This window comes from Lissotriton helveticus, chromosome 7, assembly GCF_964261635.1.
Source record: "Lissotriton helveticus chromosome 7, aLisHel1.1, whole genome shotgun sequence".
NCBI classification, from domain to species: domain Eukaryota; kingdom Metazoa; phylum Chordata; class Amphibia; order Caudata; family Salamandridae; genus Lissotriton; species Lissotriton helveticus.
Genome location: NC_136068.1, coordinates 1,468,850,603 through 1,468,877,237, shown reverse-complemented (window position 1 = coordinate 1,468,877,237; position 26,635 = coordinate 1,468,850,603). Strand labels below are relative to the sequence as shown.

The following is a 26,635-nucleotide window of genomic DNA, read 5'->3' as shown; positions in this document are numbered from 1 at the left end:
GTCAGTAGTACTTGTCTCGGCAGCCCCCAACGAGGTTCCAGGTTCTTTTTCCTCTGGAAATTCTTTAGACAGACCCAATCCCCAGGTCGGATGGAATGTCCTGGATCTGAGGAGGCTTCCGGCAAAACATTTTGGACCTGTTGACGAATAACATGTAATTTAGTGGTGAGGTCATGCAAGTAGTCAACCAACAACAGATACGGAATGTCTGAGTACTTTTTGGGTCTGGGGACTCCCCAAACATTGGCTGGGCGTCCAAAAACAATCTCGTATGGGCTAAGCCCCAAACGAGAATGAACAGTCGTCCTAGTTGAAAGAAGTGCCAAAGGCAAGGCATCAGGCCAAGAAAGCCCTGTGCTGGCCTGAATCTTTGCTAACTTAAGTTTGAGAGTGCCATTATAGCACTCTACCAGACCCGCTGACTGAGGATGGTTTGCCGCATGGAATTTTTGTCTAATACCCAGGCCCACACACACCATCTGCATAATTTGGCCTACAAATTCACTCCCATTGTCACTCCAGACAGTGCACGGCAAACCAAACCTTTGGAAAAATTCTATCAAAAGTATTTTAGCAGTAGACAAAGCAGTGTGGTCCTTTAGGGGGTAGGCCTCTATCCATCTGGAAAAGGCACAAACCACCACCAGGACATACTTGAGATTGTTAAAACGTTCCATATGGATATAGTCTATTTGCAGTACCTCAAATGGATATGTAGGGGGAGCAAAGTGACCTGCAGGAGTTGGAGTTCCATTTCCTGGATTGTGCATCAAACAAACAATGCAATGTTTCACCACATTTTCTGCACATTTGGGAATACCTTCATTTTGCCATACTGGAGATAAGAGTTTGCATATACCCCTTGCATTAATATGGGTTGGTCCATGAGCCATAATAACTACAGGCAGTACATATGCATCCGGTAACAACCATCGTTGATGCTCTGACAATTCCGTCCAACATCCCATTGTATCCAACATTCCTGTACTCTCTCTCCACGTACTCAATTCTTTCTCAGTGGCCTCCTTCTGAATCGCTTTCACGCTTTCTACTGTGTCTTCACACATGCCACCTTCTGCGACCCATCTTGCAGGGCCTGCAACATACATGCGACTTTCAACATTCCTCGCTGTTTCCCTCGCTATTTCATCCGCAAACGCATTTCCTCGACCCACATCATCAGTAATCTTTTTATGTGCACTGCACTTCACAATCGCTATTTGAGTAGGTAAAGCAAGTGATTCAAGAAGGTCAGTTACTAACTGACCATGCTGTATTTTAGTGCCGTGGGAGGTAAAGAATCCTCTTTCCCTCCACAAACGGCCAAAACTATGGGCAATGCCAAACGCGTATTGACTGTCGGTATAAACAGTCACTCTTTTCTCTTTCGCCAACACACATGCTCTTGTCAATGCAATCAAGTCTGCAGCTTGCGCTGAGTTCTGTGAAATACGTGCAGTTTCTACTACTGTGTGCAAGGTTGTAACAGCATAAGCAGTTGTCTCGCCATTAGGAAGCTTGAAACAAGACCCATCTACCCACAGGATGCAATCCGGATCCACAAGTGGTGTGTCTTTCGGATCTATTCTACCCTTTGTTTCTTCTTCGGTTCGAAGAAAACAATCATGCTGATCTTGTAAATTTTTCTCATCCAAAACAGGCAACAGTGTTGCTGGATTCAGAACATTACATCTTTTTATATGCATATATGGCTAGCTAAAAGTGTCAACTCATATCCAGACAAACGGGCGCTCGTTAAGTGCTGGGTTTTTGTCCTATTAAGAAGAGTATCTACTGCATGTGGTACCATAACATTAAGAGTATGATCTAACACTAATCCAGCAGATTGACGAATAGAAATCGCCGCTGCTGCTGTTGCTCTAAGGCAACTAGGTAATGCCTTAGCTACCGGATCTAGTGTAGCCGAAAAATAGGCACATGGCCTTTGCTTGTCTCCGAATTGTTGTGTCAGGACTGATAATGCACAACCTTCCCTTTCATGAACATAGAGTGTAAAAGGTTTACTGTAATTTGGAGTACCCAACACAGGAGCAGAACACAAGGCAGTACGTAAGTCAGAGAAACTCTTTTGACATTCATCAGTCCAAGGAAGAGGCTGGGGCGTATCTTTAAGGGTGAGTGCCAACAAAGGTTTGGCAAGTAGGGAAAAATTTGGAATCCACTGTCTACAGTAAGAGCTAATGCCTAAGAAAGCACGTACCTCTCTTTGTGTGGATGGTACAGGCATCCGTGCAATTGCATGAATACATTCTGGGGTCAATCGCCTGCCCTCCTTCGACAAGAGATGACCTAAATAGGTAACCTCTTGTCGGCAATATTGCAACTTAGAAGATGATACTTTATGGTGTAAATCAGACAAATGTTGTAAAAGCGACACAGTTGCAGTTTTGCAAACATTTTCCAAATCAGCAGCCACTAACAAATCATCCACGTATTGGATAAGAGTAGCACCCGAGGGCAAAGAAAAGGTGTCAAGCTGGGACTTCAAAGCTTGGCAGTATATGGAAGGACTTTCACAATAGCCTTGAGGTGCACGCTTAAACCGGAAACTTCGGCCTCCAAGAGAGAAGCCAAAGAGATCTCTACTCTCCTCAGCAATAGGAATGCTAAAGAAAGCATTTTTGAGATCAATGACCGAAAACCAAACTGCTGAAACAGGAATCATAGTGAGCAAAGCAGTGATGTCTGGCACAACAGGAAACTGAGGGACAACAATTTTGTTGACCTCTCGAAGATCAATTACAAAACGGTACACAGGTGGCTGAGAGGGATCAGTACGTTTAAGAATAGGCAAAACAGGGCTATTACAAACATTTCCTCTAGTCTCTTCGACCACACCCCTCTGAACCAAATCATGAACAATAGCCAACAAAGTTCTCTCACCATCATTAGATATTTTGTATTGGGGAACACGTGGCAGCTTAATGTCAGGTTTAACAGTAATCACATACGGTGGAATTTGCAACAAACCAACATCATTCGGACCTGTAGCCCAAAGTTTAGCAGGAAGTGAACGCAATTCAAGTGGTAGCTGTTCCTTAGATACATACTTCGGAGAAGTCAATATATCACCCAAAGTGAGATGTACACCAGAGGGTGAGCAATATAACGTAGCATGTAAACGTTTCAATAAGTCCAGACCCAATAAATTCTCTCCACAACCCGTTGTCAAAAGAAGCGGAGCTTCCAAATCGTATGGACCAATAGAAATGGGCAAAGGACAAGAAACCGGATTTGAAACTGGGGCGCCAGAGAATCCTACAGAAACATTTGTGAAGCCAGACAAAGGTGCCCCAGGGAGTTTGGAATGCATTATAGAACTTCTCATTGCACCAGTATCCAAGAGAAATGGTTCTGTAACAACTAATGCTACAACTTTAACATAAGGTCCTTCCTGATCCACTGGAACTGATACGACTCCCTTACTTTGTCCACGGCTGTCCTAGCTAGTATGAAAATCAACATCCTGACTATCGAGACAATAGTCATCATTGTAATATTGTGTGGACTGGGAATTGTGCTGATCAAAATAATTCGCAGAATCCTGAGAGGGAGAGGGACGTCGTTCCTGAGTCGACACACCACGTCCCCTACCTCTGGATGTGGACCGAGAATCACCACGACCCCGTGGTGCTAACGATCCACCATAATGCTGCAATAAAATCGGGCAAGCATTCTTAAAATGACCTTCCTCTTTACAATAGGCACATTGATTAGGACCCAACGGAACTCGCGGAGCTGAGGAGACCGGTTTCTGCAACAACTTCTGGAACTGTGGGGGCTCTTGAAATTGGGACTGGTCAGAACGAGGGGGATAAGCCTGTTGCAGAAGAACCTTCATTTTTAATTCCTTAGTCTTTTTCTCCACTTTTTCTTTATCCTCCTTATCCCTATTCTCATAATATTGAGCAGTAGCTAATATCTGGGCAGTGGAAGAAACGGCCCATGACCTCTCTGATTGTTTCAATTTATGCGATAATTCTGGAAGTAAATTAAAGACAAACTTATCCACGAACAATCGCTGTCCACCTTTAGTACTCATATCTTGACCACTATGGTCTATAAAAGTCTCCTAGAAACTAGTAAAGAAATCGGAGACACTTTCATCCGTCTTTTGCTTGCACACGGCTAACTTATCCCAGTTAACGCGTACCGCAGGCATCATCGTTTTCATCAGATCTATTATTTTGCCAGGTAATTCCGTAATTAAATCATCAGGTTTGGCACCACCTATTTGTCCTGCATCTGCTGCTAAAATAGCAGCCCAATTACCGCCTAAAGCTGCATCATGATCTTGTTTACGAATCTTAGTCCATATCGCTTGTGGGACTACATTTCCCATAAGTAAATCAATATCTGCCAAATTCATAATGCAGGCATCAACAGTCTGGGACAACTCTTTATAATACCCAGCAGGATTTTTACGAGGGTCCGGTAAAGACAGTTTAAGTGCCAATACTTCTGACCTTTTCCAAGGATCATGTACCCATATACGCTGAAAATGAGCTGAAATAAGCGGATTAGCACCTGCTTGAGGAACCTCATCTCTCCATATCGGAGGAACCTCTCGCATAAGATATTGTGCCATTTTACGACGAACCGTGGGATCAGGCTCAAGAGAATTTTGAGAGAAAAATGCGGTACGGAAAGTAACAAGCTTTTGAATAGCACGTTCCACAGCAGGACCCACAATAAGACCCTTATCAAATTGATCCTGTACTTTGAACAAATCCTGAGGAGCTGAATCCAAATCCACATCTCCCCATCCTTTAATCAGAACACTCGCACATAGCATTGAACACGTATCTCTGCGTAGGCGCATTCCATTGAAGGAAAGTATCTAAAATATCACGTACACTATACTGTACACTGCTCACAATCCAATTACGAGCAAGAGAATCTAACTTAGTCCGTTCTTCCAAATCTGGAAACTGACTACGGGATTGTCTCCTAGACGATGCAGGAGAAAAGTAAAGAGGCCCAAGAAAAGGTGACAAAAGACCTGAAACAGTATCGACTAGACGTTGTCGAGCTGTAGGGGAATCTGACACTAAAACAGGAGACAACGTATTCTGTAAAACAGAAGAAGAATCTGTAGCAAAAGAAACAACAGATGGGGAAGGCTGAGGCACAGAAGGTTGGTGTACAGAAGGTGCTGGCAAAGGGGGCGGAGCTGGAATCACAGGAATAGGCAATTGTGCAGGAACTAAAACAGCTGGAATAACAGCAAGTTGTAATGGCGGTGCATTAGCACCTAAAACATAAGGTGGAGGTAACGTCAACAGATGGGATATAAAACAGTCTTTGTCGGGATTTTTACTCTTTGGTGCAGTAGGTAACACAGGATAACATCTATCTATTGCCATACGATGTTGTCTTTCCGACACCACAATCACATGATCAGTTTCGTTATCTTTAAACTGCTGGGCAGCTTGTAAAATCGTCATACTCTGCTCTTTCTTATCTTTCTTCATTTGTTTAATTTCTTTCTGTTTGGCTTCCTTACGCCAGAGGCGGAAAGAGTCAAACATTGCCGGCCGGGCTTTTCTCTTAAATAGAATTGCTTCCAAATTATCTAGTATATCGGACTCAAAAGAACCATTTTGTGGCCACTGTAAAACACCATCTTTCTTGGTATATCGGATCCATGTTTCGTTAAAAACAATAGAACCCAAGCCATGCTTTGAGTAAAGTTCGTAAGTGAGAGTTCTAACTGGAGGAATCGGACAAGAATCCTCTAGCCGGGAATCCCTAGAACAACCAAAACAACAAAATTTCCTAAACTTACTAAATCCAGGCATTTCATAACGAACTGGACTTCCTCACAAACGTCAAAGGGTGTTTAGACAATATAGTCACAGCACAAACGTACTTACCCCTTGGCTTCGGTTAGCGCGCTAATCGAATAACAAAAACAAAAACAAAGAGTGGGCGCTACCCACGAAACCTTAACTAAGTGTTTTTCTCACGCCAACAGATGTCCATCTAACGTCTCGCAATACCGATCATCACCAGAGGGCCAAGGCAGGGCGACAGTCATGGCAGCAGTCGTCAGCAGCCGTCGGGAAGGAGTAGCCGCGCTTCAAAAGACCTTCGGTCCACTTCGACATGCAGGGGTCGCTCACGTGGTTCGCGAAATCCTCCGGAATTTTCTTGCGAAGCTCCTAACAACTCTCGGGCAAAAACTACTACCGCTGAAGTCGCCCACACGTTGGGCCGCCAATTGGAGAACCTGACCTTACGGGCCAGGCGGCGCAGGGCACGCCTAGGATCTCCGGGTTCACCTGCCTCGACAGACAGAGACACGAGACACTCTGTTAGGCGTAGAAAAGCAAGTTTATTACCTGCAGCTAAGCACAGTTATCTAAGAAGTACCACACAGGTAGGTTCTCAAGAGACTGCCACTTCAATCCGTGGCGCACAGTGTATTATACAGAACAAGTTTACAATGACAACTCCCAATACACACAAAACTGACAAATAGGAATAGTTAGAAAACAAACTATTGGATGTCTAAAACACACCCTCATTTCAGACCCCGTGTGCTCTCCTCCCCTCAGGTTAATCAACACTAGTGCCCGTAATTGAATTTGCAGGTGGTAGAACACGTACAGAATGCTTCAAAGGAAGGGCTATGTAACAAGAGAACACACGAAGCGAACGGTGAAGGCCAGTTAAACAAGATAAAGTAGAGAAGAATGGTGGGACCCAAACAGTGGAGTAAGACATGGATTAATCAGTCTAGACATACCTTTACGGACTCGACCATCGGTTTCGGACCTGACATCGGTTTCGTAAACAAGGACAGGGTTGTTCTTTAACAGGAAAAGACACGGTGCAGCTGAAAAGGCAAAAATACCCTATTTACCACGTTAGCCGTGCTGCCTGAGTGAGGCAACACAAAATGGCGGCTAAATACAAAATGGCGGTTAAATACGAAGCGGAGCTGAAAACTACGTAACCTCAATAGTATTAGAAAAAGCAAGAGATTTTTGAAAGTGAAAAGGAGCTAAAAAGAATTTTTCGATAATCTACCAAATGGGGGGATGGACACAATGATCAAGATCCAACGTGAGGATTGTCTGAGAGAGAAGGCGTAATGATAGGATTTAAAATCGGGAAACTTGAGACCGCCAGAAGACTTGTCATCTTTAAGAGCGTGAAAGGCTATTCTAGGAATTTGTTAAGCAGAGAGTCAATTCTTTTAAAATAAAAACCAGGGATATGGACTGGGATCATAGACAGCATATAGAGAATTAACAGAGAGAGCATCATCTTAATAGAATCTAAGCAACCCCACCACGAAAGAAAAAGAGGGTGCCATCTGTCAATGGATGCAGACAGAATTTTAGTGAGTACTTAAAAATTTTCTTACTTTTAAGGTTTCCGAAATAGTAGGAGAAAACCACAACCCTAAGTATTTTATTTTAGAGGTGTTCCAAGAAAACCCAGTGGAGACAAAGTCTTGTTTGTGACATAGAATATTTAACCCCTTCCCTGCTGCCGTCGGCCGTTGGACCTCGCGCGCGCTATCTTCCTGGTGCTGTGCACGTCCAACAGCCGACACAGCCCCGCCCACCCTTTAGAACGCCCGCACCGCGGCGGAAAAACCACCGCGGTTAAGGCGTTAATGGAAGAACCTCACATTTATCTGAATTAAGACGATAACCTGATAAGTGAGGAAAAGTGTCAACTTGAGAAAGAAAGGTAGGAAGAGAAGAAGAGGGGTTGGAGCAATATAACAAAATGTCATCGGCATAAACAGACAAACAGACAATTTAACCTGAGAATCATCAAGTTTACCTGATTTTCATTAAGAAAGGGTCTAATGCAATTATAAAAAGAAGAGGAGAAAGAGGAAATCCTTCACGAACACCTCTGGAAAGTGAGAAATAATCAGACATTCTGCCATTAATAAAAATAGAAGCTTTAGGACCAGAATAAAGTAAAGAAATGAAAGAAATGAAAGAAACCATTTTAGAGGGAAACCCAATCCATTTAAGAGCATGAAACATAAAATTCCAACCTATTCCGTCAAATGCTTTTTCAGCATCCAATGCAATTACAGCAAAGTGATAGTCGAGCGAAGAGGCCTTACTTAAAATGTTAAAGAAAACTCTAGAGGTGTCTGAGGACAACTGACCTTTAATAAAACCTGACTGTTCCGGACCAATAAGATTAGGTAGGATGGGATGAATACGAAGGGCTAGAATCTTAGTAAAAATTTTATAATCCAAATACCTAGGGATATTGGGCGATAATTTTTTCCTTGGGAATTAAACAGATCATGGCTTCCTGGAAAGAGCCGGAAGAAGAACCATCCTTAATGAAAAATTGATAAAGTGATAAAAGGTGAGGAAGTAATAAGGAGGCAAAGTGTGCATAAAATTCAATCGTAAATCAATCCGGACCAGGAGCTTTTCCTCTCTTCAATATAGAAACAGCATGTTGAATCCCGGATAGCGTGATGTCAGCTGCTAAGGAGGTAAAATCAGAATCATGTGCGGGAGGAGAATGTATCGATTGGAAGAACGAAGAAAGAGCCTCCGAAGAGGGTTGGTGTTCTGGTGTGTACACATTTTTATAAAAAGAAACAAACTCCTTCAGAATATCATCATCTTTAAAAAGTGATACGCCTACATCGTTACGTATGGATTCTATTTTTGTCCGTTCACGGCGAATCTTCAAATAATTTGCAAGAAGTTTACTCATTTTATTTTGACCCCCATAATAACGAGCACTACTCTTTAGAAGATAAGAAGATGCAGCTTCCGTAGTAGATTTATTAAAAGATATTTTTGCGTCAATTACATTTTTTAAAGATGTTTTAGAATTGGATCGATAATAACAGTTTTCAAGATGTTTAATCTTGGTTAATAATTCAGCCGATTTAGCTTCAAAGAGCCTTGTCTTCCGAGAAACAAACTTAATGATAAAACCTCTAGCTGCAGCTTTAAAGGAATCCCAAATCATAACAGGAGAAGAATCATGAGTAGAATTAAAGGAAAAGAACTCCGAAGCAAAAGAGGCTTGTGAAAGCTTGAATTGGCTTGTGAAAGCAGGATCTAATAACAATGAATTATTAAATCTCCATCTACCAGCATTAGGGGAAAAGGGTAACAAATCCAAATCTACAATAACTGGGGCATGGTCCGAAATTAGTATAGAACCACTCTCAGCTTGAGAAACAAGTTGTGCCAAAGTTTTACTAAAAAATAAATAATCTATTCTCAATTGAGAATTATGAGGGGGAGAATAAAAAGTGAACTCTTGTAAATCAGGATTACAAAGTCTCCAGATATCAACTAAAGCCTTACGACGTATGGTAGCAGTGAATAGTGAGTGCATTTTGGAATTAGAAGATTTCACAGATGAACGCCTGTCTAAAATGGGGTCATGAATTTGGTTACAATCACCTCCAAAAATAACATATTGTTCGTTTAACATAAAAAGTTTGCCAGAAATGTGATTCCAAAAAATGTTATCAACATTAACAGGTGCATAAACATTAAATAACACTAAAGGTATTTGATTAATGAGCAGGTGAACAATTACCCATCGACCATCTAGATAATTTTCCTGATGCGTCACTGAAAATTGATGTTTTTATGACATAAGATCGACAAACCATCCTTCTTTCCCAAAGCTGGTGAAGAAAAGACATGACCCACCCAGCTCATTTTCAATTTAACTGCTTCTGTCTCGGATATGTGGGTTTCTTGAATAAAGGCAACATCAGTATTTAATCTAGCTAAATGCGCTAACACTCGTTGTCGTTTTATAGGGTTATTAACTCCTTTAACATTCCATGTTACAACTCTAAACGTAGACTATGAAGAAGAAACATGCACAACTATTATAAGAACAGAGCAAAAATCAGCATGTCATAAACATCTGAACAATCAATATATAAACTTTATCAAAAAGCAAAAACAAAATATCTGATTGAGAAAAACTGAAAAGCGGAAAATTGCAAGGTAAATTCAGGAAGAAGAAAATGAAAAAGAGAAGAGGAAGGAGAATAGAAATGAACATAATGTAAAAGTATAGAGCAAAGTGGAAAGGAGAAAATGAGAAGGGAAGAGACAAGGAGGAAAGCATCAAAAAGTAATGAAGACTGATATTAAAAATGCATTCAAAATTAGACAAAAAACTGAGAAAAAAGACAAAAAAAAGACATACCACAAAAAAACAATGAGACTGGGGCTGGTGGAACCACATGAGCGAATCAGCACATAGGACCAAGGACCCCGAAGAGTCGCGCAAAGGAAGGAAAAACCCCAAGTGACACATGAAAGCACATAGATGATGAGATCACAAAGCCGCATCTAAAAGAGACCAAAAAGACATAATAGTTAACGTCGGGAATCACAAAAAGAATGGATAAATAACAAAAGCTCAAAGCACAAAATTGAAAACATACAATACAACATACAGCAGGGAACAAGTAAAAGAGAACATCCTGAGTAAATACCAATCCATAGGAAGAGAAATTCTGGTCAACAGTTAAGCTCGAGGGATGTCCATTGATTCATTACTGCAGGAGTCAAGGAATTGCTGAAGAGCCGCCGGGTCTTCATAATTCGTCGTTTTATTATTGAAAGTCACCTTAAATAGGCAAGAATGAAATAAGCCATAACGAGCATTTAAGGATCGAAGAGCAGGCCTCATCCCCAAAAACTTCTTATGTCGATCTGCAGTGCTTTTAGCATAATCTTGTGAAAAGAAAAGATTCAAACCATTCCATGTAATCCTTCATTTCTGTTTGGCAGCTTGAAGAACCTTGAGCAGATCAATGTATTCTCAAAAATGCAGGATAACCCCTCTAGGTTTTGTTGCTGACGAGGCAGAAGTAGATAAACGTGAAGGAGGACCCAGGCAATGAGCATGTTGAATTTTCAAAGACAGAGAGTTTGGAAGTCCAAGAAGCGTAGGTAGGAAAGACTGAAAAAAGGATATGGTGTTGGATCCTTCAAGACCTTCTGCAAGGCCATAAATGCGTAGGTTGTTATGCCTGTTTCGATTTTCTAAATTTTCCACTTGTCGTTTAAGAGCTTGAATCTCTCTGCGCATAGAAGGAACTTGGTTAGTAACTACCTGAACAGACGCAATTGTTTTCTCAAGATGGTCAACCTTTTGCTCAGTATGCGACCAGTTATCCTCAAGGCTTTGCAGGCGGGAGTTTGTTTCCGTCATATATGGTTTAAGGGAACTAATTTCTTCTAACAAAAGTTCCATAGATATAGAGGAAGCCGAGTTCGTCGGAGATGGAGGGTTTGCTTAAACACGCTTCCCTGATGTCGAAGTAGCAGCAGAAGGTAATGTAGAGGAAGATTTTACATTCGGGCGAGAAGCAAGTGGAGAGGGACACTTCAAAGAGGGGGTTTCAATTGGTGAATCCTCCATGTGTTCTTGTAAAACACTAAAAGTATTAGTGTCTTCCAAAGGCATGTTGGTAGCACCACTCTGCTAAGGTGTATTCCTGTTAAAACGAGGCATTACCATTGAAACAATTATGTCTTGAATATGAGCTGGAACCATATACCTTTAGCAAGTTGAAAAGACCTCCGGTGAAGAAGAGAAAATCAAAGAAGACTGTGATAAGCCTAGTCAAGGCTACTGTATACTGAATGCTCTTAAATATAGCACAGATGAATTCACTCAGACAATATAAATAAGAACTTGTTTTGTTCCTCAGGTCATTTAAAGAAAGGTATATGTGTAAAGAACCATTGTGTAACAAGAGAATAACTCGTTAAAAATGCAGAAAAATATACCAACAACAAATAGCCCTTGAGGGAGAAACTCTCAAAATGGCGGCCAAAATTGCAAATGCATCTTGAAGTAAGAAAATAATCACCATCTGCCAGGGAAATCCAAAAGGTACGTGCACAGCCATATAAATATCATCCTAGACGTTGAAAATCAAGTTGGGAGGCCAGAGTGAGGAAAAAACAAAACCTGCGTGAGGTAACTTATGTAGCGCGATCTCCGGCGCTAAAGAATGCAAAATGGCGGTCGCGTCATGCGCGACTCGCCGTGAGCAGAAAATGCAGAAAAAAAGACGTTCCGCTTACCCCACCAACTCGAAACTCTACAGAAGTGAGCAGGAGGTGTTCCGATACTGGAGCCTGCGGCGTTGCGGCCAGGAAGACGAATAGTCACTCGAAGGTCTTCCATCCTGCCCGCTAGTGACGGAGCTCCTCGGAACAGCGGCCATTCCCGCTGGCGCTGTAGCCATGTCCCCCAGCAGTGAATACTTAAGTGTCTCAATGCTCTTGGTCCTCTGAACCTACATGCCCTACCATGTACTAGGGACTTACAAGTAGGTTGTCAGGTAGGTTGTCAGTGCCAATTGTAATTACACCTAATTGCCATATACATTTTTTAATCAGAGCACTAGCCCTGGGCCTGGGTACAAAAGCCCAGGGCACAGTCAAAGTTAGTTACCACCAGTATCAGTAACAAAATGGGGGTGATCAGGGCAAAAAGGTGGACTTTGTCACATATACTTTATCTGCCCATTCCCCTTCTTGGCTGTGGACATTAGCCAATAAACTGTCATGGATCTGCTGCATAGGGATATGGGCAGTCACAATTCAAGAAACCAATAAAGTCGTGGATATTCTATAGGTTAGCCGAGGACCACAGTGTAGCACATTTCTCTAGGAAATTGTATGCAGATCCCTATCTTTCGCTTAAAGGTTTGTACACTAAGAGGATGGTGCTAGAATATGTACTATTAGTTTTTTTTATTGATGTTAAAGCTTGATTTTCCGGAAATGTACTACTTTATCCAACTTTTTCCAATGGGGTTTTAACTTATTGTCTTTGACATACATGTTATCTAGAGGTATTTCTGCAATGTCGATGGTCAATTATTGAGTGACCATAATATTGTGACCAAAATATCGAGGGCCAAAATATAGGTAGTATATACATTTTCTATACCTAACTCCGCATCTTTGCACATTGATTATCTAAAGAATAGAAAATCTATATTCACCTATAGGCACTCACTTCCTCAATATTTTGGTATGTGATATTTTGGTCACAATAGTGTTGGCATTTAATATTCTATCCTCAATATTACCGACTACAACATGTTATGAATACTGTCATATATTCTGGAAACAACTTCTGGCTCTTTCTGTAGGCATTTCATTGTACCCCTGATATGATCTTGTAAAGCAGCCTTCATGACCTCCAAATATGATAGCCATCACGGATTGTGATGAAGGATTGCTGACAATGGTTGGGAGAAACCCCTATTGGAATTAGCATTGCCGTCTTATATGTCTTTCATGGTAAATTAGTCATTAAACTTGCGCATCATTTACAGCCTGTCTTTGGGTATGATTGCTCAATCTGTGATAGTCCATGACCAAGCAGTGGGTACCATCTGGTTTCGGTCATAATAACATTTGGGTGCCAATGAGGGACAAGTAGTAGATAACTCCTTGGTATTGGAGAGCTATCGATATTTCCTCCGTAGACCTCTTACCTTATGTCATAATGGGCTCCTGTTTTTTAAATTGTGGTTAATTTAGTAAGAATTTGCGATTAGAATTGGCCTCTTTATCTCAACCCAGTTTTATTGTTTTATTATAGGTCAGATGCAAGTTTTGCCAACCCTCATTAAAAGAAATCCCTAAGTAATCAGTACACATCTGTGAGAAACAACCTGGGCACTCTTTGATAAAGACTGGTGCATAGTAATTCTCAGTCAGTATTATGTCATGAGCATTAGAAATGGAAGTCCATATAAAAAATCTTTATGGGGTTTTCTTCATCTCCCTTAATCCACATTTGCATTATGTGTTATCAGAGTCAACTTCAGAAGGAGCATGATTCCATTCTGGGCCATAGTTGTCTCTGTGCGCTATCTTTGAGAGCTGTGGCCCACACTTGGTTTTTCAGAAAGTTACTCCATTTCAGAGCCACTTCCATTCACAATTGTTTCACCTACTACTTTTCACTGTTTAAATTCAGACTTTGGTATGGTTCTATGCCTTATTTTTCAAAGGTACTTCCCTCCTTCAAACTCTCAGATTACCAGTTCCTTCATTGTTCTTCGGGTCTGTTCTTGAATAGTGTTCGATCATGTGGTTTTCAGGTCAGTCAGTTCTTCTCCCTTTGACATATTGTTCTGAACATCACCCTGCTTTCTGATGAGAGGATATCAATCTGAAGAATAGCAGTTGGGTAATCTCAAAGCCCTGCCATCCATTAGCTCATTGAGGGCCAGATGTAGGTAAATAGTATTTACCGATTCTAAAATACCGAATTTTACCGATTCGGTATTTTAGAATCTGTAAATGCTATGTAGCAAAAGATTTGGTAAAAATTACCGAATCGGTAAGATTTGGTATTTACCGAATCGGTATTTACCGATACGGTAATTGCCATTCATTCCTCTGGGCCTGGAGGCCCAGAGGAATGAATGGCAATTACCGAATCGGTAAATACCGATGGTAAATAACGAATCCTAAAATGGGAAAAGCACTCATTTGAGTGCTCCCTACATTGCAAATTCGGTAATTTACCGATTCGGTATTTTAAGGAATTGGTAATTTACCGATTCCTTAAAGTACCGAATCGGTAAATTACAGAATTTGCAATTTAGGCCACCTACATCCCAAATGCCCAATACCAGTCGGTAACGGCCGAAATTTGGTAATTTCGGCCGTTACCGACCGGTATTGGGCCACCTACATCTGGCCCTTAGTGTTGCGATTCACTCTGATCATGAACAATGGCGGCCAGCATGACTCGCAGCTGACGAGGTGGGAATGGTGGCGGGAAAGGGGAGCAGCTACGCAATGGAAAACAAACAAAAAAAACATTACACTTAACTTTTCACCAGTCCCACTGCCGCGTCTGTTCTCCTTGCTCCTGCTCTATTAGTGGGACAGGAAGTTGGGCTCCCATGACCAATCACAATGCTGCAATGCAGCGCTGCTATTGGTTAGCACCCAGGCTCCCCTGACCAATCGCAACACTGCAGTGCAGCGTTGTGATTGGTTGTGAGCATCCTTGTTCGACGCTCAACCAGGGAATGGGGGCCTGGGCTTATTCTCCATGCAGGCTGATTGAAATGCAGTCTGCATTTAGAATGGGTAAAGTGCGCATGACTATTTTGGGTGGCCCAAAAGCGCCAACCTAACAGTCAATGCGCACTTAGGAATGGGCAAACCACTCCGCTCCGTGAGCAGAGCAGAGCAGCCCACTGCCCACTGCCCGCCTGCAAAGGAAGGAAACATAAAATAAGAGTAACTAGAAGTTATTTTCATTTTACATTTCCTTTTTCTTTATACTGCTCAAAGCAGTGGGGCGATGCTCTTCCGCATTAGCGGAGTAGACGCCACTGATCATGAAGAAGCCTTGATATGCTATTAGAAGACATTTTCGATTGCTTTTACCATTTTTTGCTCACTTTTTCCGAAGGGGCTAGACCTGTCTCTTGGTCTGCATTATCACTAGGATATAAATCATCGTCCAACCAATATTTTGCAACAAGCAAGACGATCACATAGTAAGCTAAATGCATTTAATGAAAATGAGGTGACACTGGTGTCTCAAACAGAAAGAGAGTTATACACAGCAAGCAGAAATGCAATGTTCTATTTTGAAATAGAGCTGGCCACATAGACCCGTGTTGACTCCTGTCATTGTTAAGATGCACATATTCTAACCATAGTAATAGTAAACATGTAAACCACTCGTTTCACTAAATATAGGCATAACATAGCATGTGCACTCATATAAGTGATGATTAAGCATGTTACAAACTAGCATTTAGTTAAGCGCAAATGAATGATGGTGACTTTGCTCCACAACATGTGCATCTATGTTCATCTTGGAGTGGGATTTTCTCGATAGAAAATGCATTGCAAGTCTTCCGGACATGCATGTGCATGCATATTGAGTCATAAACATGTGCTATTGGAAAAACAAGTGGCAAAGCCAATAGCTCAGCATTTTGGCTGATGCTGCAAGTGCTTGTTTTGCATTGCATTGCATTTCTTCTCTCCCCGATCATACAGCAATCTCTACTAATGCGGGTCCCCAGGAGAGGTGATTCACACCAAGGAAGCAACAACAACTGAGCAGAGCCTCGAAGAGGTGTTATTTTCTGTACAGATGTTCAGTGCCATCCAACATGCCCATTATGCATCCGTTTATGTGTCAAATACGAATAATTTTTTGATATTTTTAAACACAAATCATTTACATGCTATTTGCAGAAATGTTTTGTGTGTTTGACATGCATACTAATCTAAGTCTGTGATGATATTTGTGTTCAAGTCATTTTAGAGGAAATTTGCATTATCAGAGATAGCACTGTTTTTCTCAGTAGGGAAATTCCCAGGTGAATGGGGGCGTTTTAACTTGTCCACCTCAATTGAACACTTTCTATAACCGTTTTTTAGGTCGAGCCTAGTGGCAGCGGCAAGCACTGCACACTCTGCGAGACTGCTGTACTGGAGTATGGAAGAGAAGCCAGCATCCACTCTCCGCCCATATTTTTCATTGGCTTGTGTCATTGTCTTTCGTAAATGCTGACTTCGGATTCATCAATAGACTTTTTGGTCCCTCCTTGGTACGACCATGTCTTCATTTGTAACCACCCATGGCTACTGGCCCCTTTACTTCGGTTGTTACACAGCACCTGTTATTTAGGCTGTAAGCACTATTTACTCTATTGAGTTTCTCTTACTGCAGGCTGTACATGTGATGCTTCAGCTGAAACCGTTTGTGTTTTCTTCAGCAGCACGTCCGCCCCGTAACACGGGTGACCCCTTTCAATCACTTTAACCTGGCATTATCTCGTGTGTGTTTCAACCCCCTAAGCAACATTAATTTAGAAATGATTAGCGAATCAACTCATGTGAATTCCAGGTAGCACATAATCGTGTGCTAATGGGCTGAAGCTGACAACAACACCACCACCACCAGTACCACCACCACCAATACCAACACCAATACAAACAATACCACCACTGCCAATAACACCACGAATAGCACCAACACGACCACCACAAATATCATCAATATCACCACCTCCAACTCCACCACCACCAATACCACCTGCACTAATACCACCACCAATACCACCACCAATACCACTACCACCACCACCAATAACAACACACCAATACTACCACCACCATCAATTCCAACACCACCAACACCACCACCAATACCACCCCAACACCAATACCCCCGCCACCACCAATAACACCACCACCAACCAAATACCATCACCAACAATACCAATACCACTGCCAATATCACGACCACCACCATCAATACGATACGCCCACTACAAATACCACCACCAATATCACCACCACCAATACCACCAGTACCAATACCACCACCACCACCACCAATACCACCATCAATACCAATACCAATACCACCACCACCAATTCCTCCACCACTAACCCTGGGTGTAGGACTACTCTACGCTCGTGGAGCGTGCGTACCTTGCGCTACTACGCGCTACGCGAATTGCACATAGTACTGTGCAAAAACTTATAATGGGCATTTTTTGCTTGCTCGCGGTCCTCAACGTTAAGTTGGCGACCGCGAGCGAGCAAAATCAACATCCCGCAATGAGAAAGTACCAGACGCGTTGAGAAAGCTGCCGCTCGAGTACAAATCTACTCGAGTGGTAGAAAACAATCGCTTGCACTGTGCAAGATGCCGTTTGCAATGATTGCACAGACGGACAAGCATCCGGCACTGTGCAATCAGTGTGAACAGCATTTTCCCTACCGTACTACGCAGTTCGCGTAGCTTGCATAGTGCGCCGTGCACTTCGCATAGCTATGTGTAGCGCTAGTACGCGAACTACGCCCAGGGTTAACCACTACAAATAACGCCACCAATACCACCACCACCGATACCACCAATACCAGCAACAATGCCATCAATATCACCACCACCACCAATACCACCACCACACCACCACCATCCCCACCAATACCACCACTACCAATACCCCCCACCAATATCACCAATACCACCACCAATACTACCACCACCACCAATACCATCACCAATACTACCACCAATACCACCACAAACAATACCATCACCAATACCACAACCACCACCACCAATATGACCATCAATACACCACCAATACTACCACCACCACCAATACCACCCCACCCCACCCAAGCCAATACCACCACAATCAATACCACCACCACCACCAATACTACCACCACCAATACCACCCCCACCAAAACCACCACCTCCAATACTACCACCACCACCAATACCATCACAAATACCACTACCACCAATACCACCACAAGCAATACCACCACCACCACCATCACCGCCAATACCAATACCAATACAACCACCAATACCAATACCACCACCAATACCAATACCACCAAAACCAATACCACTACCAATACCACCTCCACCACCAATACCTCCACCACCACCCATTCCTCCACCACCACCAATAACACCACTAGCACCACCACCACCAATGTCACCAATACCAATTCCACCACCAATACCAGTAATCACCACCACCAATGCCACCACCACCAATATCAATACCACCACCACCAATCCCACCAACTCTGCCACCACCACCAGCAATAACACCACCACCATCAATATCACTACCTGCAATACCACCACCACCACCAATACCCTCACCACCAGGGCCAACACAACCATCAATACCAATACCACCACCACCTCCACTGCCATCAATACCACCACCACCACCACTAATACTACCACCAATGCCACCATTACCATCACCACCACCACCAGTACCCCCATCAATACCACAGAATCCACCACCACCAATACCATCACTACCACCATCACCAATACCATCACTACCATCACCACCAATACCACCATCAATACCAATACCACCACCACCAATACCATCACCACCAATACCCCCACCAATGCCACCATTACCACCGCCAATACTAATAGCACAACCACCCATACCAAAACCACCACCAATACTACCACCACCAATACTAATTCCACTACCAATACCACCACCACCATCACCACCACCACCAATACCACCACCAATGCCACCATTACCACCACCATCAGTACCACCACCACCATGCACGCATTGAGAACCAGTCACTGTCTCGCATCAGCGCTGCTCAGGCTATCATAATCTTCATTTTTAAATACGCCGACGGAGGCTCATTTTTGAAGGGCTCCTAGCGTTTTTTAAATCATTTTTATTTTCGTTTTGCACTCAAATGTTTATGTCACAAATGTACTTTGATTAGAATTTACCTTTGTGTTGTTGGTCAGGCGTGTTCCCTGTTCCACCACTGAGTCTTCAGTTTGATGTGGAGGGATAGACCGCCATAGCAGGAAGTGCGCTTCTTGACTTCCGGTTTTCACGGAGGTTAGCAGTCTAGCTGCTCGCCTCCACCGGCATATAAACCCCTGACATTCACTTAGCTCTTGCATTCTTTGGACACCGTTACGCTGAATGCACGCATTGAGAACCAGCCACTGTCTCGCATCAGCGCTGCTCTGGCTATCATAATCTTCGTTTTAAAATACGCCGACGGAGGCTCATTTTTGAAGGGCTCCTAGCGGTTTTTAAATCATTTTTATTTTCGTTTTGCACTAAAATGTTTGTCACAAATGTACTTTCATTAGAATTTACCTTTGTGTTGTTGGTCAGGCGTGTTCCCTGTTCCACCACTGAGTCATCAGTTTGATGTGGAGGGATAGACCGCCATAGCAGGAAGTGCGCTACTTGACTTCCGGTTTTCACGGAGGTTAGCAGTCTAGCTGCTCGCCTCCACTGGCATATAAACCTCATGCCCCCTCTGACGTGCAGCGGATGCGTGCAGCGGGCGCGCCGCGGGCGCGCCCAAGGCAAGCCCGTCTGCGCCCGTCCGCGCTTGGACCGGGCCCAGGGCCTCCCCCCCTCACAGCTAAAGGAAATTAATGTAAGTGCTGCTAGACCTTATTGTCGGCATCTGCCCCTATCTATCTGCCCCACATCTGCACCTGTACCGTGTCCCTTTTGCACCTTCATCTTACCTCCCCCCCTCCGCTCCACCCACACACCCTTGTCTATGCTCCGGCCCCCCTATCGCTCAGCGCTCATCAATGCATGCTCCCTCCCCAAACATAACCCGGAAATTATGGAGTTTATCAACAGCCAAGATCTTGATATCCTGTTCATTACGGAAACTTGGGGCGATGCCTCCTCCGGTCCGGATTTTTGCTCAGCCATACCGCATGGTTTCTGTGTGATAAGACAGGACAGACGCACAGGCAAGGGTGGCGGGCTTGCTATCATTCATAAAGCCCTATATCCCACAAAAATAGAACCTATTCATCATTCTGACTGTGAGGCCTTCGTTTACTCCATTGCACTCAACAACAATCAAGTCTTCAAAGGCACACTCCTATATCGCCCCCCAGGTCCTCGCAAACGTTTCCTTTCAGCTATTGATGAACTGGTGGAGCCTTTGGTGGGACCTTCAGATTACACCATATTAGGAGATTTCAATTTTCACCTTGAATCTCCTAATGACAAGGATACCATCCAACTCACCACTGACCTACAAGCGGTGGGATTACATCAGCTAATATCAGGCTCCACTCACCAAGCAGGCCACACCCTTGACGGACTGTTCACCAATAATCCTGACATATCTTTGCTCACTGTCCTCTCCCTGGCATGGTCAGACCACGCCGCAGTTATCTTCACTATGAAGGCTCACAATCCCAATCCACCACAAGCTAAAGCTCATGTTCCTCAAATCACTCGAGACTGGAAAAACTTAGACATTCCCCTGCTTACCCATACCCTCACCACTTCCCTTTATGAGGCCTCCCCCAATCCCAGCCTATCATCCAACATGTACCAGAATTGGCTTCAGGATGCTCTCAATTCGGTAGCTCCTACTAAATCTATTTTCCCTAATCGAACCACTCCGTCTGGGCGATGGTTTACAGAGGACCTCAGACTCCAGAGACAGTACTGCAGGAATCTTGAGAGACGATGGCAGAAACATTACAGTCTCCGGGATAAACAAACATACAAGGACGCATTAGCTATCTACAAATGTTCTATTGTTACACATAAGAGCGCCTTTTATTTATCCCAAATTGAGTCCGCCCAAAATTCTACTAAGAAGCTGTTCCGACTAGTCAACAGCCTCTCCAATCCCCCATCACGTCCTTATATCGAGGCATCACAAGATCTTTGTAATTCCCTAGCTGAATTTTTCTCCACCAAGGTCACCAATATATACTCAGCCTTTTCCTCTCTTACCGACCCTGAAGGTTCTGACCCCAATCCCCTGCCTATATCCGCCAGACCTACTTTTTCACACTTTCATCCAGTCCTCGATGAACTGATCAGTAAACTTGTTGTTTCCATCAGGTCAGGCTCTCCCCTAGACCCATTTCTACCTTCTATATTCAAACTTCTTCCTGAGGTTATTACCCCTCCACTCACTGACATCTGTAACTCCATGTTTCTCACAGGTGTCTATCCGGAAATTTGGAAAAAAGCAGGCATAAACCTCTGCTAAAGAAACCATCCCTTGATCCCTCACAATCAGCTAATTACAGACCCATAGCTTGCCTTCCCTTTCCGGCCAAGATATTTGAAAACCTTATGAATCATCAGCTCTCTGAATATATTAATCAATATCATCTCTTGGACGACACCCAATTTGGGTTTAGGCAGGGACACGGTACAGAAACCGCACTGATAAAAGCATCTGACGAGATCAGGGCAATTCTGGATCAAGGTGGGGCGGCGGTCCTCATACTTTTAGACCTATCCGCCGCCTTTGACACGGTCGACCATTCCACCCTGATCGACCGTGTCTCAACCCTGGGGATTAACCACCTGGCTAATGACATCCTTGCTTCCTTCCTGGCTAACCGCACCCTGTCTGTGAAACTGGGCGCTTTTTACTCGCCCATTTTCACTCTCCCGTGCTAGGTGCCCCAGGGATCATCGCTGAGTCTGACACTATTCAACATTTATGTGTCGGACTTGGCGAGGGTCATCAAAGCACATGGGCTGAGTTTAACCACCTATGCAGATGACACCCAGTTGGTGTTGGCCGTGCATAAGGACGGGGCAGCGGTTGCTTCTAGATTCCAGGAGGGTATGCTGGCTATAAGCTCCTGGATGTCGAATAACTGCCTAAAATTAAACTCGGACAAAACCGAGGTCATGACCTTTGGCAACCTTTCCCCTGGATGGTCTTCCACCTGGTGGCCAAGCGAAATTGCCCCCCCCACCCCCAGAACCGGTTGCCAAGGTCAGAAACCTCGGGTCATGTTCGACGACAAACTGCTATTCTATCATCACGTGAACACAGTGGTCTCCTCCTCCTTTTACATGCTAAGGAAAAATAAGAAGCTACTCCCATATCTACCAGCATCTGCTGGAAAAACCCTCATAACCACCCTCATTTTTTTCCAAATTGGATTACTGCAATGCCCTTTTTCTCAATGCACAAGAACAGGTCTTAAATAAACTTCAATCCATTCAAAATGTGTCAGCCAGAGTCCTACTCGCCATTCCTAAATACAACTCCACCACTGCAGCCATAAGTCAACTTCACTGGCTGCGGGTCAGAAGTAGGATTGAATTCAAAGCACTCTGCATTGCCTACAAAGCCATTCACAACTCAGGACCACGAATCTTGAGGAATGCTTTTCTTATTTACACCCCCAACAGACCCCTCCATTCATCTTCTACCTGCCTCTTACCAGTCCCACGCACCAGAACCTCGTCCTGGGGAGACAAACGTTTCCTAGTGGCTGGTCCTAAGCTCTGGAACACCCTTCCTCTGTCCATCAAATCTAGTCCCACCCTCACCATCTTCCGAAATCATCTGAAAACTTGGCTTTTCAATCAATGACCGCCCTTCAGCGTTTGTCTGTCCAACTAACAATCCTATGCGCTGAGACACCTCAGGGTATTTGCGCGCAATACAAATCACCTAAACATAAACATAAACATAAACAAAATCACCACCACCAATACCACCACCAATACCATCAGTGCCACCATCACCACAATACCACCATCACCACCAATACCACCATCTGCACCACAACCACCAATACCCTCAATATCACCTCCAATACCACCCCACCACCCATACCACCACCACCACCAATACCACCACCACTAATGCCAGTACCACCACCACCAATACCTATACCACCACCAATACCAATACCACCACCAATACCACCACCACCAATACCCGCCAATACCACCACCACCAGTACCACTACCACCAGTACCAGCAATGCCACCATCACCACCACCAATTGCACCACCACCAATACCAGCACCACCAATACCACCAATACCAGCACCGCCAATACCACTACAACCAATACCACTACTACCACCAATACCCACCAATACCACCACCACCACCAATACCACCACCACCAATACCAATACCACTACCACTAATACCAATACCACCACCTCAGTGCTTCTCGCTCACTAGTAATGTCAGGGGCCCTGCACCAGGAGGTGAAGCCAGGAGTGTTTTATTAGGCCAAAGATAGCAATGACATTACGCAATGCCGCACTGCACACTCAAATCATGGTGAGGGGGAAACATCCTTTACAACAAAACTTTTACAACGCACTACCATTACGACGCAACTTTTACAACGCAAACTATTACAACGCATAGCGCTTGGGTGCGCTCTAGGATAGGGAATAGGTTAATCTACTATCCAATAACCTTCCCTAGTGTCCACGGGGATTGGAGTTGGAATAGTAAATTAAACTATTCACTATCCAGCGCCCAAAAGCATTATGCGTTGTAATGGTATGCGTTGTAAAACTTGCGATGTAAAGGTAGGCGTTGTAAAAGTATACGTTGTAACGTCATACATCCATGGTGAGGGCAAGAAATAGCCCCCCCCCCTTCCTCCTGAGCCATGACAGTATAAACACAGAGCGAAAGGTGTCGGAGCACTTTGCTAGTGTTTATAGCTCAGATCATATGTAACTCTCACTTCATACTTTGTGTCTGTGTAATTTACAACACTTACGCATCTTCTTCACTGCACTATTGATCACTACTTTGAAGACGTTGCAGGTCGGTCTCTTCCTCTGATATTTACAATCTAACAAGCTGTTGAGAAGGCCCTTTATTGCAATGCAATAGGTCTCGCATTTGCGAGAGTTTAAGCTAATAGTATTGTAAATGACAATGCTTTTTATTTATGTTTTAAAACCCAAAACATACATAAAAGGCATTCAGCCTGATTCATGTAGGTAAATTGCACTCGCAAAGGGCCAGATTCTGAGAATCTGGCCCTTTGCGAGTGCGATTTTTGCATTTGGTATTCACAATCCCAAATGCAAAAATCGCTATGTAAGAATTCGCATATTTGCGTGGAATGGCATTTAAGGAATCTCTAATAGAGATCCCTCAAATGCTATTCATGACACAAAACAAAATAGCGATTTTGGACTTTTGGGGCCGCTATTTACCGAGAGGTCAGACCTGTCGGTAAATAGCAGAAACTCAGAAAAATGCTTTTAAAAGCATTTTTCTAAGTTGCATGTTGCACACACACATGTCCTTTGGACATGTGTGCGCGCAACACCTGTTCAAATGTGCATTTTAGGGGTGCTACAGGGCGTCCTTTGGACACCCCTGGCACCCTTAAAATCGCTATCTCATTTGCGAGTAGCAAATTGCTACTCGCAAATGAGGGATACTCCCCATTCATTCCTATGGGCCTCTTGGCCCATAGGAATGAATGGGGAGTATTTGCGAGTAGCAAATTGCTACTCGCAAATAAAGAACATGTAGGAATCGCTATTTAAGTAGCAATTCCTACATGAATGCCGTTTTGCGTGTCCTCAATAGCGAATCGCTATGATTCGCTATTAGGGCCACGCAAAACGGCCTGTACATGAATCAGGCTGATTGTCATTTACAATGCCAATAGCTAAAACCTGTGTGAATGCGAGACCTATTGCATTGCAAATGCTTGTTGTGCAACTGTGAGTGTAGGAGAGATGGAAAAAGAAATTAGGAGGGTATGTGAAAACTCACAGAGGTATGAGCTAGTGAATGTTTATAAACATCTAAATGGCCGCTCTCCTGTCTCTCCCCAGGAACACCTATGGTTTCACCTCATCCATAAAGTACTTAGAAGGTAGTACTAAAACATGCTATCCTGGGGGATTTTGCTCAACACTTACTTTCATCTGCTGCATTTTGTGAACTTGAATTAAACTTGGCTCCCAAAAAAAGTTGTTTATTGGCACCGAAACCACTGCATTACTTGACAGCTGACTAGTACACTAGTCTATGTTATCTCAAGAAACTCTAGGATGACAGCTTTACACATGCCCCAAATGAAACAGACTGCCTTTGTCCACAAAGAGACGAACCCCAACACCAGCCAGTGTAGGGAAACAGGAAGCATCAAAAGAGGACTCATCTTTAGAGAAACCTTCCTGTCAATATTTTTCAAAAAGTATCAGGTTGTTTCTTGTGCACTTGAGTGTATCATTTCTTGATTATTGACATATTTTGGTGATAAATAAATAACTTGATTTACCTTAAAATGTTAATTAATGTTGGTTCATTTGACTGACATTAAGTAGTATCTTTTAATTTTCGGAACCTGATTATGGCCCCAATTCAGAAATTATTTAATTGCTCCTGTTAGACCCTATAATTGCACTAAGCGTCATCTCAGTTACAACTGATTACACTTTTAAAAGGAACAAATGAGATATATTTTATTTCTGATGTCAAAACAAGCACACACCATGCACAACACAATGCCAGATGATGAGAACATTTGTAATCTTTGCCTTCCTTCATGTGATAGTGTAGACAAAAATGTGTTTACACTATTTAAATATATATTCCTTATTGCCATTTCACAGAGAGAAACCAGTGGTATGACGGCTTACCACCTCCCATCAGCCCAGATTTATTGCCTCAACCTCCTTCCCCCCGTTTGGAACCCACCGAAGAGCCGTACGCAGGTAAAGATGCAGTACAAGTCTTAGTATGCGCTTTCCTTGTGGCTCTGTTCCTACGTAGCATTTTCCTATGTTTATCTCTTCTTCTTCCACCAATGCCTGAACCCACCAATGGTCATGCCTTATATCATTGGTTGCGATTTTATACACAGATAATGTTATTGGTTGTGAAATTGCTTGTGACACAGAGAAGGATTTTTGGGTACCTATAACTCAATTACTCTTGGTTATCAAGAAACCCAAAATATCACACAATTCTTACCATTTCAGTCATGCAATTCTGGACAAACTTGTTACTGTAAGCGGATACTGAACCCTGGTACACAGGCAGAGAAGGATGTGGAGCACTATGATATGGAACTCCTCCTGTTTGGCAATGTCAAGAAAAAGACATACTATTGGATGAGATAGAGAACAAGGTAGAAGAGACCAAAAACAAGTTACATACCCTTTTAAAGTTGTTCACTCAGGTATGGTAATCTTGGATCATACAACAAATTTAGTAGAGCGAACAAACGTAGCTTTTCTTCAAAATGTTAACGGCAGTCGCAGGGTGTGCAC

At 43.3% G+C, this 26,635-nt stretch overlaps 1 protein-coding gene across 2 annotated transcripts in view; it reads left to right on the top strand.

The window, feature by feature from the left end:
- LOC144770376 (scavenger receptor cysteine-rich domain-containing group B protein-like) overlaps nucleotides 1-26,635 on the top strand; it is a 417,105-nt gene that overhangs the window by 323,163 nt on the left and 67,307 nt on the right. For both annotated transcript variants that reach the window (XM_078654845.1, XM_078654846.1), the window contains one exon: nucleotides 25,976-26,077. In XM_078654845.1, coding sequence (XP_078510971.1) covers nucleotides 25,976-26,077 — 102 coding nt within the window. The remainder of the gene's footprint in view (nucleotides 1-25,975; nucleotides 26,078-26,635) is intronic.